The sequence below is a fragment of the Miniopterus schreibersii genome, assembly GCF_964146895.1.
Source record: "Miniopterus schreibersii genome assembly, chromosome: 18".
Classification (NCBI taxonomy): Eukaryota; Metazoa; Chordata; class Mammalia; order Chiroptera; family Miniopteridae; genus Miniopterus; species Miniopterus schreibersii.
This window is the reverse complement of record NC_138121.1, coordinates 5,970,586-5,985,020: the sequence shown is the minus strand read 5'-3', so window position 1 is coordinate 5,985,020 and position 14,435 is coordinate 5,970,586. Positions and strand designations below refer to the sequence as shown.

Genomic DNA, 14,435 nt, shown 5'->3' with positions numbered 1-14,435 from the left:
GGTCCTGGCTAGAGAGAGAAGGGAGAGGAACCTCTCGTGAGGATCTGCACCGCCCCCCCCCCCCCCAGTCCCAGGTGGGGAGATTGAGTTGGGAGTTGACAGGAATGAGGGTTAAAGCCCCGGATGGAGCCCTAGGTGCTCTCCTCTCCCACCCCCTCGGTTCTCAGAGGGGAGCAGGGTCCCCACCACAGGTGACAGGCCAGGGCTTAAGCTTGTGTCTCTGCAGGGGTCCTTAATTTCTCCACTCACCCAGGGCTGACCCAGAGCTGATGGAGGAGGGAAAGGGTCTGTGGGCTCAGAGGCAGGGGGCCTCACCCCAGCCAAGCCTACTGCTGATGTACTATGGGGATGAACCCTCTCAGAGCCTCAGTTTCCCCAGATGGCAATGAGGGAGGACGCATCAGTCTCCCACTTGAAGAGATGAATTTTGAATTCTCATGCATGAAGACATCTGAGCAGGGATGGATTCGACTCCCCGCAGCCCCAGTCAGTTCTAAGCGGTGGGAGAGGGGCTGGGAAGGAGCTTTGAGAAACAGGCTGGCAGGGAGTGCTGTGGGCGGAGACTGGCCCCAGCAGGGATCTGGAGAAACAGCCTGGAGTTTGGGGAGTAGAGGGACAAAGAGCACCCCCACACTTAGCCCCTCACTGAGCCTTTGAATGTTCTTGGCTGAGCCTCAGTTTCCCCATCTGTAACCGAACACCCCTATAGCTGCTGTGGGGATGAGACTGAAAATACAGTTTTTCTATTCTTGTGGGGCCGGAAAAGGATAGCAGCAGACATTGGGGGTGACTGTCTGGGGAATGCTGGGCTCACGAGGAAAGCAGATGCCCAGGAAGACACTGGCGGCTGACAAGGACTGGAAGCTGCTGAGCTGGCCAGCGGGGTGTTGCAATCTTGCCAGGGTCGGTTCTCAGAGTCTCTTTCACAACCATCCCCCCTCACCCCCAGGCTCACACGTGGTTGTGGGGGCCCAAGGCCAGCCAACCTAGAGTCTGGGGCCTAGGGCCACCCTCCCCTGAGCTGCCAGGGGTCACTGACGGTCAAAGGCAGCTGAGAAGGGAAGAGGCGTTGGACTCCAGCCCTGGGGATGGATGCAGTGCTGAGAGGGGAGACAGTGGGGCTTGGTGCCAGGGGGTCCTGAGAGGGTGAAGGAGAGCAGAGGGGGGTTGTCCAGGGGCCCCTCGGAGGCCTGGAAAGTGGTGTGGCAAAGGAAGGGCGTGGCGGCCTGGTGGAATGCATGGAGGGGCACACACCCCGGGAGCCTTGCCCTTAAGGTTGTGTGGTTTAGACAGGCTGCAGAGACCACTCCCCCAGAGGGGGATTGGGGACTGTGAAGTTAAGACCCCAGAGAGGGCTGAGATATTGCCAGATGCAAGGAGCTGGGGAGCTGGAAGGGCTAGTCTGAAAATGAGAATGGAGGGGACGTGGGTGGATCCCAGGGACATGGAGCGAGAGTCGTTTGAGCTAAAGAGGCTAGAAGAGGCAGGGGATGGAAGAAGTGGCCTGTGGTCACAATGTGAACGGAGTTACTAAGTAACAGAGTTACTGAGAGACCCCCTGTGTAAGCAGGAGGGGAGGGGCAAGGAGCCCAGGCTGAGGTCCCCAACAGACAGGGAGATTTGGAGGGAAGGGTAATGAACAACAAGAGGCTTCAGGCTAAGGGATTGGCCTGTGCCTCACCTGACCCCCACCCCCACCAGCCAGGGATGTTGGTGGAAAAGGTGGGTGGCACAGGGAGGCAGGCACCCAGGAGGCTCAGGGGGAGGGAGATTAACCTGTCCTGCCCCCTCCCCAGATGATAAAGGCCAGGCCCAGCTGAGGCCAGGCTGGAACCTGCTACCCTTGCTGTCCAGCAACTGATTCAGGTTGGTGCTCCGTGCCCCAGAGAGACCCTCGGGGGGGGGGGGGGGGGGGAGGAGGGAGGGGCACCCCTAACCCACCCCACGCCACCTCTGCCTCTACAGTATCCCTCTGACCCAGCCATGAGGCTCATCCTGTCGCTCCCGGTCCTGGTGGTGGCTCTGTTGATGCTTTTGGAAGGTAAAAGTGGGTGGGATAGGAGAATAGAGATTTGGGAGCCTGAAGCTGGCCATGGGCCTGGGGTCCAGGCTTAGAGGACCCTCGAGAGCTCTGGGGCCCCTCCTGTGTCCCGGTTCCCCTGTTGCCCACTGATCACTCCCACTATTTTGCCGGGCCAGGTGGATTCTCAGGGTTCTCTCAATGGAAGCCCAGCAGGTGGCAACACTCGGCCGCTGGAACACCATCTGGTCACTCCAGTACCCTCCCCTCCCACTCTAACACCATGATCCCCAAGAATCATATCCAGGGGTCTCCTTTCCCGCCCCTGGAAGCTCATCCAAAGGGCTCCCAATACTGAAACTGTTGCACTCCCGCCCCTCCTCTGGGCAGGCCCAGCTCCGTCAGAGGCGGCCCCAAGCGTCCCGGAGAAGCTGAAGGAGTTTGGGAGCAAGGTGAAAGACAAAGTCTTGGAAGCCATTAAGCACATCAAACAGAGCGAGCTTCCTGAGAAGACCTGGTTAGGACCCTCCCCAGGGCATGGAGGGGCGGGGGGGTGGTATCAATGAACAGACTGGGAAAATGACAAAATCCCTGTGGTCACACAGCTGGAGCTCAGGGTGCTCAGGCTTGGGGCCAGTTTCCCTGACTCCCCCATCCAGCCACACTGTAGAGATGGTGCCGGGCGGTGGCGGAGGATCCAAGCTAGGGGGTCGGACAGACCTGGGTCCATAGGCTGGCAAAGACTCACTACTCCCTATGTGATCAGGAGCCTCAGTTTCCTCATCTGTAAGATGGATGATTCTGAGGGGAAGTAAACTAGAGCACTTGCATAGCGCCTGGAACATTGTAAATGCTCAACACAGCATTTAACCAACATTGGCTCCATTTGGTGAGTTAGAGAATCATTTTATTCACGAACAAATATTTATTGAGCATCTGCTAAGTGCCAGGAACTGTTCCAATGTGGGAAGTGACAGTGCTGAACAAGTGACAGTGCCTTTTCCACTGAGATCCAGTTGTGTGACCACAGAGATCTGACCTGGCCAGGTCTCTGGGGGAGGTTGGGGGAGAGACGATAAATCAGTGAATTCCAGGATTAGCCCAGAGAGAGCTAAGCACCGAGAAATAAGCAGGCTGCCTGTAAACTACCAAGGACTGGGGAGGGGCTTTGGCAGACTTGGTGGCTGGGTCTTTTCTGAAGAGATAACACTTTAAATTGAGATCCAGCCCTGGCCAGTTAACGCAGTTGGTTAGAGGTCATCCTCATATGCCAAGGTTGTGGGTTCATTCCCCAGTCAGGGCACATACAAGAGGCAACCTCTCTCTAAAATCAATCAATCAATAATTAATTTTTAAAAATAAATTGAGATCTAAAATTTAGGAAAACCCAGCCAGGCTGAGAAATTTGGGAAGAACGTTCCCTCTGGAGGGTGAGTACAAAGACCCTGAGGCAGGAAGATCTGCAGATAATCAAGAAGAGGGCGGCTTTCCCTGCTAGGGGAACAGCCTGGGCAAGGGAAGGGGTTCTGGAAAGTTCCCATGAATGAAGAGGGGACAACTAGGACATAAGCAGGCCTAGAGAAAGGGTAGGTAGCAAGAGATGGGAGGCCTTGAAGGCCAGGCCAAGGCAAAGTGTTCTGATTGTAAGGAGCTCTGGTGCATCTGGGAAACTGAGGCACAGAAGTTGGGCAACCAGCCCAGGGCTTGTCCTCATCCCACAGATGGGGGTGTGGGGAGCCCTCAGTGGGACTTGGGCATCCCAGGGGAGGCAAAACACAGTGACCTCCCTCCGCTCGCACCCACCCCACTCCCTGTCTCTCTCTGTAGGTCCTGGATTTCGGAGACATTCACTATAGCAAAGGATAAGATAAAGACAACCTTCTCCTGAGCACCTGGAGGGCTGCCCTATCTTCTGTGGCTGTGCCCCGGGGGGGGGGGGTGTTCTCAAATACCCCCCCCCCCATAATGGAGACATTATGCCCCATGTTCCCTCCCACCACCACCAATAAAAATCCTATAGAGAATTCTGAGTGCTTCTTTCCTGTGGGGCAGGGGCTATGGGGCAGGGTGGGGGTTGCGCCTTCGGAAAGGACAAGCAGAACTCAAATATATTGCACCTTCTCTGTGCTGAGGACTTGGGACCTCGTGATCTCAAGAGAATCCTCACAAGAACCTTTCTAGCTGGGCCCCGTTAATCCCATGAGGGCACTGAAGTCCAGAGAGGTGAAGTCATCTTGTGCAAGGTCACACAGCTGGGAAGTGGAGAACTGGATGGGGCGTATAGCTCTTCCCTGGTGGGCTGCCCAACATGAGGGAAATCACCATGCACACAGTAGGTATTTTTTATACTTTCAATGGATAGTGAAGGGGGATTTGGAAGAGAGCAGGGGTAGGACATGGGTTAGAGCCCTGAAAGAGACCCACACAATGCCCACCCTCCAAGTCTCAGTGTTGATGTTTCCTCCTCCAGGAAGCCCTCTTTCACCCCCTGGCTGAGTCAGACACCTATATCCCAATCCTGCCCAGTGTGGGTTGTCACTGTCTGGTGATGGGTGTCTCTCCCACTGGACTGTGAGCCCCAGGAGGACAGGACCAAGGCTGTCGTCACCACTGTGTCCCCAGGACAGGGCATAGTTCAGGGGCTCAATAATATTAGGTGAAACAAGTACATTAAATCCAAAAAAACCCAAAACAAAACACTAAATTTTTACAAAACCCCTCTGAGCTAGACACTGTCACCAGCCCTGTCTTACAGAGCAAGAAACTGAGACACAGAAGGCTAAAGTCACTTGTGCGATGTCACAGCCCAAAGTGGGTAGAGCTGGGATTTGAACCCCGGTGGGGTTTCTGGGGCCACACGCTTACTCAGTCCACTTCCCACTTCCCTGAGTCACCCTGCGAACCGCTCACTCGTGCGGGCCCCAGGCCTCACCACAGCGCACTCTGCAGACAGGGCACCCACAGCCCTCATCAGACAGCGACCCGAGGAGGGACTGCGCTGTGCTGGCCCGGGGGCATAAGGGCATATCCTGTTCCTCTTTAATCGAACAATTACTAATTTTTACCTGGCCATTTCTCTAGCATTTTGGAACCAATCAATCTCCCTCCCTCCCTCCCTCCCTCCCTCCCTCCCTCCCTCCCTCCCTCCCTCCCTCCCTCCCTCCCTCCCTCCCTCCCTCCCTCCCTCCCTTCCTTCCTTCCTTCCTTCCTTCCTTCCTTCCTTCTCTTTCTTTCTCTCTCTCTCTCTCTCCTCTCTCTCTCTCTCCTCTTTCTCTCTCTCTCTCTCCTTTCTTTTTGAATCCTCACCTGAGGACATGCTTAGAGAGAGGAAGGGGGAAAGAGAGAGCTATCAATGTGAGAGAGAAATATCAATTGGCTGCCTCCCGTATATGGCCTGACCAGAAATCGAACCCACAACCTTCTGGTGAACGAGATGATTCTCCAACCAACTGAACATCCTACCAGGGCTCACTCTGCATTTAAAGAGAGCCTCAAACTCCAGGGCAGACACACACTGGGGTCTTTGGGCCTACCACTTGCAAATTGCAACCCCCACACCCTCCCCATGACCTCTGCCCCCAAAACACCGCCCCCCAGCAGTTGTTTTTGAGCTGCCTCTGAGTCCACCCTGACTGACCTTCAGCCTGTTCCTGGCTCTGAGGTGGGCAAACATTGCAAGAAGCAAACAGCAAACAGCCCATGCTGACCTTGGAGCTGGGGCGGGGATCAGAGACCTCCCCTCAGGCCCACCCCTGCCCTGCTCCAACCTCCCTGCTGCCCTCTAGGATTAGGGCGGGGAGGTGGGGCAGAGGTTGCCCTGGCTTGGTTAGTTACTGTTGAGATGGCCGGGTTCAAATTCACCACTTGCTGGTTGAGGAGCCATGCGTGGATAAGTGGCCTTGCCCCCACTCTGGCAGCCTCAGTTTCCTTATCTGCAAAATGGGAATGATCCAGAGGCCCACTTCACAGGGCTGTTGTGAGTTAAGTCAGTGAGTTAATGTGTTAATGCCCTGCCCGTGAGCCTGGTACACAAGCTTAATAAACAGCAGCTGACATTGAGCCAGTACCTTTGTGTTGGGTCTGGCACTGCTTTCGGCACTTGATATAAACAATCTCCTTTGCTTTCCTGAGCAGGTGGGCCACGACTCCCATTCACCAAGGAAGAAATGGGCCCAGAGAGGTTAAGCAGCTTGTGCCAGGTCACACAGGCAGAAAGATGGGGAGCCAGGCTCTGAACCCCAAACCATGCTGCTTCACATAATACAGTGCATGGTGAGTTTCTCTTTTTTTTTTATTATCATGGTGAAAATATACAACAAAATTTACCATTTTACCCATTTACCAGTTTATCCATTAATTAATTAATGGAACAATAAATCCATGTTTTTCTCTCTCTCTTCCTCGCTCTCTCTCTCTAAAAAAAAAAAAAGACAACATAAAACAAAATATTGTTTTAAAAATAATAGCTGGAGGACCAGTTATGAGCCAGGTCCCACGGCTCGGCCATGGGACCATGGGCTGAAGGCCTTGGTCTAGGGCTGCCAGATAAAATGCAAGATGCCCAGTGACGCTGGAATTTCAGATAAATAATGCATTTTATTTCTAGTATAAATATGTCCCATTCAGCATTTGGGAATCATACTAAAAATTATCTGTTGTTTATCTGAAATTCAAGTCTCATGGGGCATATTGTATTTGTAGGTGGAAAATCTGACAGCCCCCTTGGCCCCAGTCTGAATGACCACATAGGATGGTCCTGGCCCAGAGGCCTCCAGCGTGGGCTCTGCACACAGTAAGTGCTCAACAAATGTTCCTTTGTTTGTTTGTTTTGTTTTGTTTTTTAACCCTCACCCAAGGATATTTTTCCCATTGCTTTTCCGAGAGGGTGGAAGGGGAAGAGAGACAGAAAGAGAGACAGAGATCGATTGGTTGGCTCCTGCGCGCCCCCAACCAGGGCTGGGCTGGGGACTGAGCCTGCAACTGAGATACGTGCCCTTGGTTGGAATCAAACCCGGGACCCTTCAGTCCGCGGGCCGATGCTCTAGCCACTGAGCCAAACCGGCCAGGGCTGTTGATCCATTTATTTATATTCATTGGTTAGAATTCATTCACTTGTATGTGCCCTGACTGGGGATCAAACCCACAACCTTGGTGTATCAGGATGACACTCTAACCAACTGAGCTACCCGGCCAGGGCAAAAAAGGCTCATTTTCTTTCTGTCTAGCATTGGGCCCAACCTGATGTTGACAAACCTCCTACTATGTGCATCTGGAGCTTTCCCACCTGGCCCTCACCCAGCCTGCACACGGACTTCACCTGGCAGGTGCTTATTACCCTCCCCATTTTACAGATGAAAACACTGAGGCCCAGAGAAGGGGATGTATTTGCCCAGGCCATGTGGTGAGAGTGTGTCTGGCCCTCTTGTCAAGAGATGTTAGAGATGAAAGAAATAATCATAAATAGCTATGATCTAGGACCACATTCATGGCCAGGCTCTGTTAACACCTTTGCTTGTATCATTTCATTGAATTAATGTCCTGCCTGAAGCATGGGTTGTGGGCCCATTTTACAGAACAGGAAATTGAAGTAGAATTGGGGGCTGTCACATGAGGGTCACATGGGGTAGAGCCGGGATTGGAACCTGGTTCAGCACAGGAGGCCAAAGAATATTCTGCCTGCCCCGGTCATGTCAGGCGCTGGAAGGCAGGAAGCAGGGAGGCCAGTAGGGGTGGGCATAGCTTCTCGTAGCCACTGCCATCTGGGTGCCCTTCTGTGAAGTCCCTGCCAAGGGGCGTGGGCAGGTGGCCGGAGGAGGGCTCTGTCTGGCACAGCCTCCCCCTGCTCCAGCCCTGACTGCTGAGCACAGGGAGACAGAGCCCCTAGATATGTTGCTCCCTGGACTCAGGCCCCGGGCCCTGCCCTCCCTCTGCCTCTGCCTCGTGGTCCTGGCCTGTGTTGTAGGTGAGAAAGAGCGGGTGGGAGGGTGTGGGGACCCCCAGCAACATGGGATGAGGGTGACTGTGACGGGCAGTGTAGTCACATGTGTGCTCATGGTGTGCAGACGTGTGTGTGCCTGGGAGTATGTGTCAATGGGGTTGGGACAAATGACAGTGCTCATGCACTTGTGTGTAGGCATGACTGTGCAGTCATGGGAAATGTGTGTGTCTGAGCATTAATGTGTGTGCATGGGTGCACACGTGTGTCTTTACGAGGTCTTTATGCCAATGCTTTGAGCATGCCCACAGGTGCGGGGGGGGTTGCACGGGAGCGAGTACACCTGGATTGTACACGTGCACTTAAAGTTTTAACATGTATGTGGTGCCTCCAGTGTGCAAGGCACCCGTGCAAGTGCCTTACACGTGTTCACTCTGAATCCCCACAATAACCCATGAGGTAGGTCCTATCAGCCCATTCTACAGAAAGGGAAGCTGAGTCTTGAAGAGGTTGTCACTGGCTAAGGGCACACCGCAGGTTGCGCAGGCGCATCTGTACGCGCATGTACCTGTGTAGCTGCGTGGCAGCTACCCTCCGTGGGTGAGGCTTTGCCCAGGTACATGGGTGCCCAGATGTGTGCCAGGAAGTGCAGTGCCCACTAGGACAGCACAGCCTTGCCAACCTCCATCGGGGGGGGGGGGGGCAGGCAGCCCGCCTGTGCTCTGCAGGGAGTGGAGGGAGTTCAGTGTGGGGGTCATGGAGAATGGAGGGGAAGCAAGATCGGTAGTGAAGGGGGGCACTAGGAGAAAGGCAGGGGTGAGAGAGATGGGGTGACAGACTGAAAGAAAACCACAGGCAGGCAGAGGGGTGACAGGAGGGGCCACAGGCACAAAGGGTGAAAGGAGATGACCAATGGCTGAAAGAGGGCAAACGGTGAGAGGGACATATAAGGAGGTGGAGGCCGGTGGTGAGAGGACTGGCAAAGGGCTGTTCTTGGGCCATCCGGAGTGACAGTGACAGTGTACAGGGAGGGAGAGGGGTTCTGGGGTCCTAGCCTACCCAAGGTGCCCTCTGTCACACCTAGAATGCCTGCAAGAAGTGCCTACCGCGTCCCCAAGCCCCCCACCAGGGCTGGCAAGTAGATCCTGGAGCCTGGTGCGGGACAAGGTGAAGGGGTACGTGGAGCCCCTGGCGAAAAGTACCAGAAACACATGGCAGTGGTTCCAGTGAGTGTACCCAGGAGAGGCTGGGGCTCTAGACTCCTGGGTCTGAGGGAGGAGGGGCTGGGGGCTGGACTCCTGGGTCTGAGGGAGGAGGGGCTGGGGGCCTGGACTCCTGGGTCTGAGGGAGGAGAGGCTGGGGCCTGGACTCCTGGGTCTGAGGGAGGAGGGGCTGGGGCCTGGACTCCTGGGTCTGAGGGAGGAGGGGCTGGGGGCCTGGACTCCTGGGTCTGGGGGTGAATGAGGGAAAGTCTTGGGGGTAGCTGGGGTCTAAACTGTGACATCCCCTTTCCCACAGGGTCCCCACAGCCCTCAGGGGCTTTGTGCAGACATACTATGAGGACCACCTGAAGGACCTGGGACCCCGCACCCAGGCCTGGCTCCTCAGCTCCAAGGACAACCTCCTGAAAAAGGCTCACAACCTGTGTCCCCGACTTCTTTGTGGGGATAGGGACCAAGGTTAAAGTGTCCACACCTCCACAATAAAGAAATTCTTGTCTGTGCCCCTGTCCCAAGCCATCCTCAATGAGGCCAGAGACGACTCTACCCTGTGCACCCCAGCAGTTAATGAGTAGAGGAAGTGACAATGGCAAGGGGGGGCTTATGGATAGGAGTCAGGAGGGATGACCCCCTCAGTCCAGAGACCCTCTTTGGGCTTGTGGGATGGGAGACTTCAGGCCCTCAGTTTGGGACGCGAGGGTGGAAGCTGGAGAGGAAGCAGGGTCGCAGGTCCCCACAGTGACCCCTCATTCAGAGCTCTGCCTCTATTTCTCACGTGGGGAAGACCCCAGATCCCATTCCTGGTGGACGCCCAAAGCCCCCAACCCCTCTACAGCCCCCATCCAGCCTGTGTCTCTCAGGGGTGAAGTTTCGGAGGGGGGGGGCTCTCTGTGGCTTGACCTCAGGGGATGTCCCTGCCCTCTGTGCCCCTACCCCACCCCCTCGGTGGCTCTGTTGGCGTGGACTTTGGCCTAGGCAGCCAGGTGGAGGGTAGGTGGATCCCAGGAGCTATAAAGGCTTTCTCTGCCTTTGGGAGCTGGTGAGGACCTCCAGCCAGAGTCTGGTAAGAAAGGGACCGAATCGGGGTGGGGGTTCAGCAGGGTGGGAGCAGAGATCGGTAAAGAGGCAGGATGGGAGAGTCCTGTGTGAGACACAGAATTAGAACCTAGAACCGTGGGACGCCTGCCCATGCTGGTCCCTCCTCAGGGTCTCTTCTCCACCTCTTTGCAACGACACAGCCTGGATGAGCAAAGGGGGTGGAACAGGGCGGCAGAGACTGCTCATCCGAAGAGTGGTCCTTAGCTGAGTCTGAGGCCCAAGTCCCGGCACTAACCGGGTCTGAGCATAAACGCGCCACCCTCAGCTGAGGCTTTCCCAGCCTCCACGGTGCACCCTTCCCCCTCCAGAGCAATCATCTGCATGTCATGCACTGTATTTTCCTCATTTAGTATTTGTTCATTGTATTTCTCTCCCATGTCAGCTTCTAAGGGCAGGACCGTCGCTCTGTTCACGGCCAGGCTCAGAGCTGTGCTTGGCGCGGAGTAGATGCTCAAGAAATGCTTCTCGAGTGAATGAATGGATGTTGGAGTTAGGATGTTAAAATCAGGAGTAGAATCACAGGATGTTAGACAGGGCCGCCCAAGCCAGCCCTGAGGAACTCGACTTGGGTGGTGTGGGGGTGTGGGAGAGCGGGAGCCCAGCTCCCTCCCTTTGAGTGCGGGGACCCCAGGAATAGATGCCTCCAGTGGCCCTGCCCTACACCCTCCTCAGGGCTCCAGATCTTCTGACGCCATGGGCCCTCAATATCTCCTGGCTCTGTTTCTCCTTCCCATGGTCCTGGGAATTGGTGAGTGGGGGGGGGGAGGCGGGTCTGTGGGAGGGGGATGATCCTAAGCATCTTCCCATCACAGTTCTGGTCTGGCCCCGCCCCTGCCCCTGCCCCTCCTCTCCTTTCCTGCCCACTCTCCCCTGCTGCAGGCCTGTCAGCTCTTCTAACCCACTCTCCCCTGCAGAGGTCGAGGGGACCCCTGCACCCCAGGAAGATGAGTCCACGAGCCCCACGCTGTTCTACCAGATGCAGGAGTCACTTCTTGGTTACTGGGACACAGCCAAAACAGCCGCCCAGGGCCTGTCCGACGTAGGAAAGACACTCAGGTATCACCCCACCCCAAACAGCAGGAGCCCCAGCCCCCGGCCCCTCTTCCTTCAGACGCAGGAGTCTAGGTTCAAACCTACGCTCTTTCAAGGCCCAACTATCAGCCCCCAGCCCCCAGCCCCCAGCCCCATTAGAACCTGAGATTCAGAGATCCCAGCCCTGTCCTATCTAGGATTCCAGGAGCTGGGATTGCAGCCTCCTTTCCCTGCAGGACATGTGATTTTGGCCCTCGGTCCCCGCTTCCCTCAGTCCTAAGAATCCAGGCTCCTCCTCTCTCAGACCCTCTGTCCTTTCTCCCCAGGGAAATGTGCAGCAAAAGTGCGGAAGCTATGACCACTTACGCAGGGATTTTTACTGACCAGGTCTTTTCTGTGCTGAAGGCAGACCAGTAACAGCTGGGCCCCCAATCACTGGAGAGGGGATAGTCCAGATCCCAGTAATCCCTTGGCTCCCTGACCACCCCCACCCCCTACTTCCTAGCAGCTCTCAGCATCCTGCTTCCAACTTTAGCCTGATGTCTTATCAATAAAAAAAAAAAAAGCCAAGTTTACTCTCTTTGATGTAGTTGCTTTTCTGAGACCTCAGGGGCCAAGATGGAGGGACTCAGTCAGTCCAGCCAACATTTATTGAGCGCCTGTTGTAGGTATGTAGCCCTAACCTGGTCAGGCGTAATAAAGAGGTGAATTATAACGATAAATGATCATAACAACAAAATTAGACTGTCCTTCACTAAGGCCCTTCTTTCCCTACTGTAAAATGACAAACCACAGCTAACCTGTAGTGACTTCTAGCCATGTCCAGGACCTTGTCTGACACTTTATTATTATTTAAAAAATATATATATCTTTATTGCCTGGCTGGGTGTGGCTCAGCGGTTGAGAGTCAACATAGGATCCAGGCGATCGGGGTTCGATTCCCGGTCAGGGCACATGCCTGGGTTGTGGGCTAGACAGCTGATCAATGACTCTCTCATCATTGATGTTTCTATCTCTCTCTCCCTCTCCTTTCCTCTCTCTGAAATCAATAAAGATATATTAAAAAATAAATAAAAATCTTTTGGCACGCCCCCTGCTGGAGATCTAGCCCACTACCCAGGCATGTGCCCTGACCCGGAGTCAAACCTCAATCTCCTGGATCATAGGTCGATGCTTAATCGCTGAGCCACACTGGCCAGGCCATTGGTTGATTCTTGTATGTGCCTGCAACCTTGGCGTATCAGGACAATGCTCTAACCACCTGAGCTACCTGGCCAGGGTGTTCTCTTCTTATCATAAACAGTCATAACATTTTCTGAGCTCCTACTCAGGGCCAGGAGCTGAGTTTCCATCCTCAGGCTACAAATAGAGAGGCTGAGGGGAAGGGGTGGGCAGAGGATTCGCAAGCCAACCAATAGAGAAGATAACTTCAGACAGCAATACATGCAATGAGGAAAAGGAGAGGACATGACTCAAGGCCTGGGTGTGGCCACCTTGGATAGGTAGTGGGTTTGGTGCAGGGAGGGTCCCCAGGAAGACCTGGCTGGGCTGGTCACAGGGTTACGCAACTGCGGTGTGGTTGGGGCTGTGGTTGCTGGAGAGTGGGGGGAGGAGGGGCACTCCCTTGGCCCCCAGGTCTGGGGGGGGTGTTAGCTATTAGAAGAGGGTCTCTGGGCAGTGGGGGATAGCAGACAAAAGGCACAGGGTGTGCAAATAAGAACAGAGGCTCTGCAGTCTGAGAGGGCAGTGCTAGAGCCTGTGGGTAGAGGAGCTGGGCACCTGGACTCCTGGATTCTAAGGGAGTAGAGGGTGGTCCTGGGCCCCCAAGTCCTACGGGATAGAACTGTTGGCCTCTGAGGACCCAGGCCTATATTTTTCCTAATCTGCTTGGCATTAACCTCCGGCCAACTTTTCAGCACTGTTGGGGCAGTTTACCCAGGTCCTGAGGCTGGGCATCTGTGAGGCCAGTGGAAAACAGGAGCTTGGGGAGGGGTTGTGGGAAATGTCCCTAAGTCCCCAGGGCCTGGGAAGAGCCGAGGCTGCCAAACCTAGGGGTGATGGGGAGGGGGGACCCTGGAGGAACAATCCCTGCTCTGTCCACTTGTTTCTCAGGAACTCAAAGCCAAACCAAACCTCTGCCCAGGCCAGTTCTGCTTCCAACCAATCCTGGTGCCCTTCCCAGATTCCTCCTTCCTTTCTCAGGCTCCTACCTTAGTTCTACTCAACCTTGGGACCCCAGAGTCCAGGCCCCCAGACTACTCCTCTCTGAGAACTCAGAAGGCTGGGACCCCAGATTTCTCCCTCAGACTCTGGAGTCCGGACCGCAACCTCCTCTGAGGAACCAGAAGTTCAGGTCCCCAGGCCCCTTCTTCCTTAGAACTTGAAATCCCAGCCTCTGGTTGGTGTTGGGCGCCCCCTAGTGCGCAGCAGAGTGGTCTGGCCTGTGATTCATTTACCAGTTAGACCGAATGGAAGAATTTATTTGGTCACACACCAGACAGCCGGGGAGGGCTTTGCAGGGGTCCTATCTAAGGTCACAGTCTAGCTGAGAACCTCTAGTGCTTCAACAGATCAGGACTCAGCTGTATATGAGAAAGGGAGACCGATTTGGGAATTTTGTATCTACAGCTGAGAGCAGAGATGGGGTTACAGTGAAGCTGAAGACTAAGCTTCAAAGCCCTCGCTTGCCTTGGCTTTCTGTGGCCCTCTGTTTAAATTTGTACGGGTAATTTTGTACTTTTAAAAGAGAGGCCCACCCTGGTCGGTGTGGGTCAGTTGGTTGAGCATCATCAGGTGCACTAAAAGGTTGCCAGTTCTATTCCCAGTCAGGGCACGTCTGGATTGAGGGCTCAGTCTCCTATACGGGGCCTCCAGGAGTCAGCCAATCATTTCACTATCACATTGATGTTTCTCTCTCTCTCCTTGTCCCTCCTATTCTCTGTAAAAATCAATAAAAATATTTTTAAAAAATAGGCCCAAAAAATCTCAGCCTGCCCACAGTCTGGGGGATTTCATCCGTATGTTTATTCATGCCTGGACTTAAAGACTGGGCCTACAATTTTACATTATCATTATTACTACCATTATTATCTGTACGAGAAGGGGATTGGGAAAGAAGTTTTCTAAGGTT

General features: G+C 54.6%; 3 protein-coding genes and 1 long non-coding RNA gene across 7 annotated transcripts; all 4 read left to right on the top strand.

The window, feature by feature from the left end:
* Positions 1-1,053: 1,053 nt before the first annotated feature.
* Positions 1,054-4,042, top strand: APOC1 (apolipoprotein C1). The gene is made up of 5 exons (XM_081118117.1): positions 1,054-1,275; positions 1,797-1,866; positions 1,966-2,041; positions 2,411-2,537; positions 3,848-4,042. Exons 3-5 carry the CDS (start codon positions 1,984-1,986, stop codon positions 3,906-3,908), a joined length of 246 nt encoding a protein of 81 aa, XP_080974243.1. The 5' UTR covers positions 1,054-1,275; positions 1,797-1,866; positions 1,966-1,983; the 3' UTR covers positions 3,909-4,042.
* Positions 4,043-5,327: 1,285 nt separating this feature from the next.
* LOC308547770 lies at positions 5,328-7,362 on the top strand. Of its 3 annotated transcripts, none has more exons than XR_013997547.1 (4): positions 5,328-5,681; positions 6,155-6,292; positions 6,722-6,812; positions 7,246-7,362. It is a non-coding gene; the product is annotated as an uncharacterized lncRNA (long non-coding RNA). The 3 variants fall into 3 exon arrangements; XR_013997548.1 differs by lacking the exon at positions 5,328-5,681 and adding an exon at positions 5,848-5,996; XR_013997549.1 differs by lacking the exon at positions 5,328-5,681 and having other exon boundaries at positions 6,050-6,292.
* A 344-nt stretch (positions 7,363-7,706) lies between these two features.
* Positions 7,707-9,678, top strand: APOC4 (apolipoprotein C4). 2 transcript variants are annotated; one of them, XM_081118495.1, is made up of 3 exons: positions 7,707-7,982; positions 9,040-9,130; positions 9,474-9,678. In XM_081118495.1, exons 1-3 carry the CDS (start codon positions 7,907-7,909, stop codon positions 9,637-9,639), a joined length of 333 nt encoding a protein of 110 aa, XP_080974621.1. In that variant the 5' UTR covers positions 7,707-7,906; the 3' UTR covers positions 9,640-9,678. The 2 variants fall into 2 exon arrangements, with proteins under 2 accessions (XP_080974621.1, XP_080974620.1); XM_081118494.1 differs by having other exon boundaries at positions 7,712-7,982; positions 9,040-9,181.
* Positions 9,679-10,146: 468 nt separating this feature from the next.
* APOC2 (apolipoprotein C2) lies at positions 10,147-11,885 on the top strand. Its single transcript, XM_081118496.1, has 4 exons — positions 10,147-10,238; positions 10,946-11,021; positions 11,188-11,329; positions 11,632-11,885. The coding sequence occupies exons 2-4, from the start codon at positions 10,967-10,969 to the stop codon at positions 11,720-11,722; spliced, it is 288 nt and encodes a 95-aa protein (XP_080974622.1). The 5' UTR covers positions 10,147-10,238; positions 10,946-10,966; the 3' UTR covers positions 11,723-11,885.
* The last annotated feature ends 2,550 nt before the right edge of the window (positions 11,886-14,435 follow it).

Coding starts and splice junctions, on each gene's coding strand:
- APOC1 (XM_081118117.1), top strand. CDS start 1,984: ATGAGGCTCATCCTGTCGCTCCCGGTCCTGGTGGTGGCTCTGTTGATG. Junction 2,042..2,410: donor TCTGTTGATGCTTTTGGAAG/GTAAAAGTGGGT, acceptor TCCTCTGGGCAG/GCCCAGCTCCGTCAGAGGCG. Junction 2,538..3,847: donor GAGCTTCCTGAGAAGACCTG/GTTAGGACCCTC, acceptor CTCTCTCTGTAG/GTCCTGGATTTCGGAGACAT.
- APOC2 (XM_081118496.1), top strand. CDS start 10,967: ATGGGCCCTCAATATCTCCTGGCTCTGTTTCTCCTTCCCATGGTCCTG. Junction 11,022..11,187: donor TCCCATGGTCCTGGGAATTG/GTGAGTGGGGGG, acceptor TCTCCCCTGCAG/AGGTCGAGGGGACCCCTGCA. Junction 11,330..11,631: donor GACGTAGGAAAGACACTCAG/GTATCACCCCAC, acceptor CTTTCTCCCCAG/GGAAATGTGCAGCAAAAGTG.
- APOC4 (XM_081118494.1), top strand. CDS start 7,907: ATGTTGCTCCCTGGACTCAGGCCCCGGGCCCTGCCCTCCCTCTGCCTC. Junction 7,983..9,039: donor GGTCCTGGCCTGTGTTGTAG/GTGAGAAAGAGC, acceptor TGTCACACCTAG/AATGCCTGCAAGAAGTGCCT. Junction 9,182..9,473: donor AACACATGGCAGTGGTTCCA/GTGAGTGTACCC, acceptor CCTTTCCCACAG/GGTCCCCACAGCCCTCAGGG.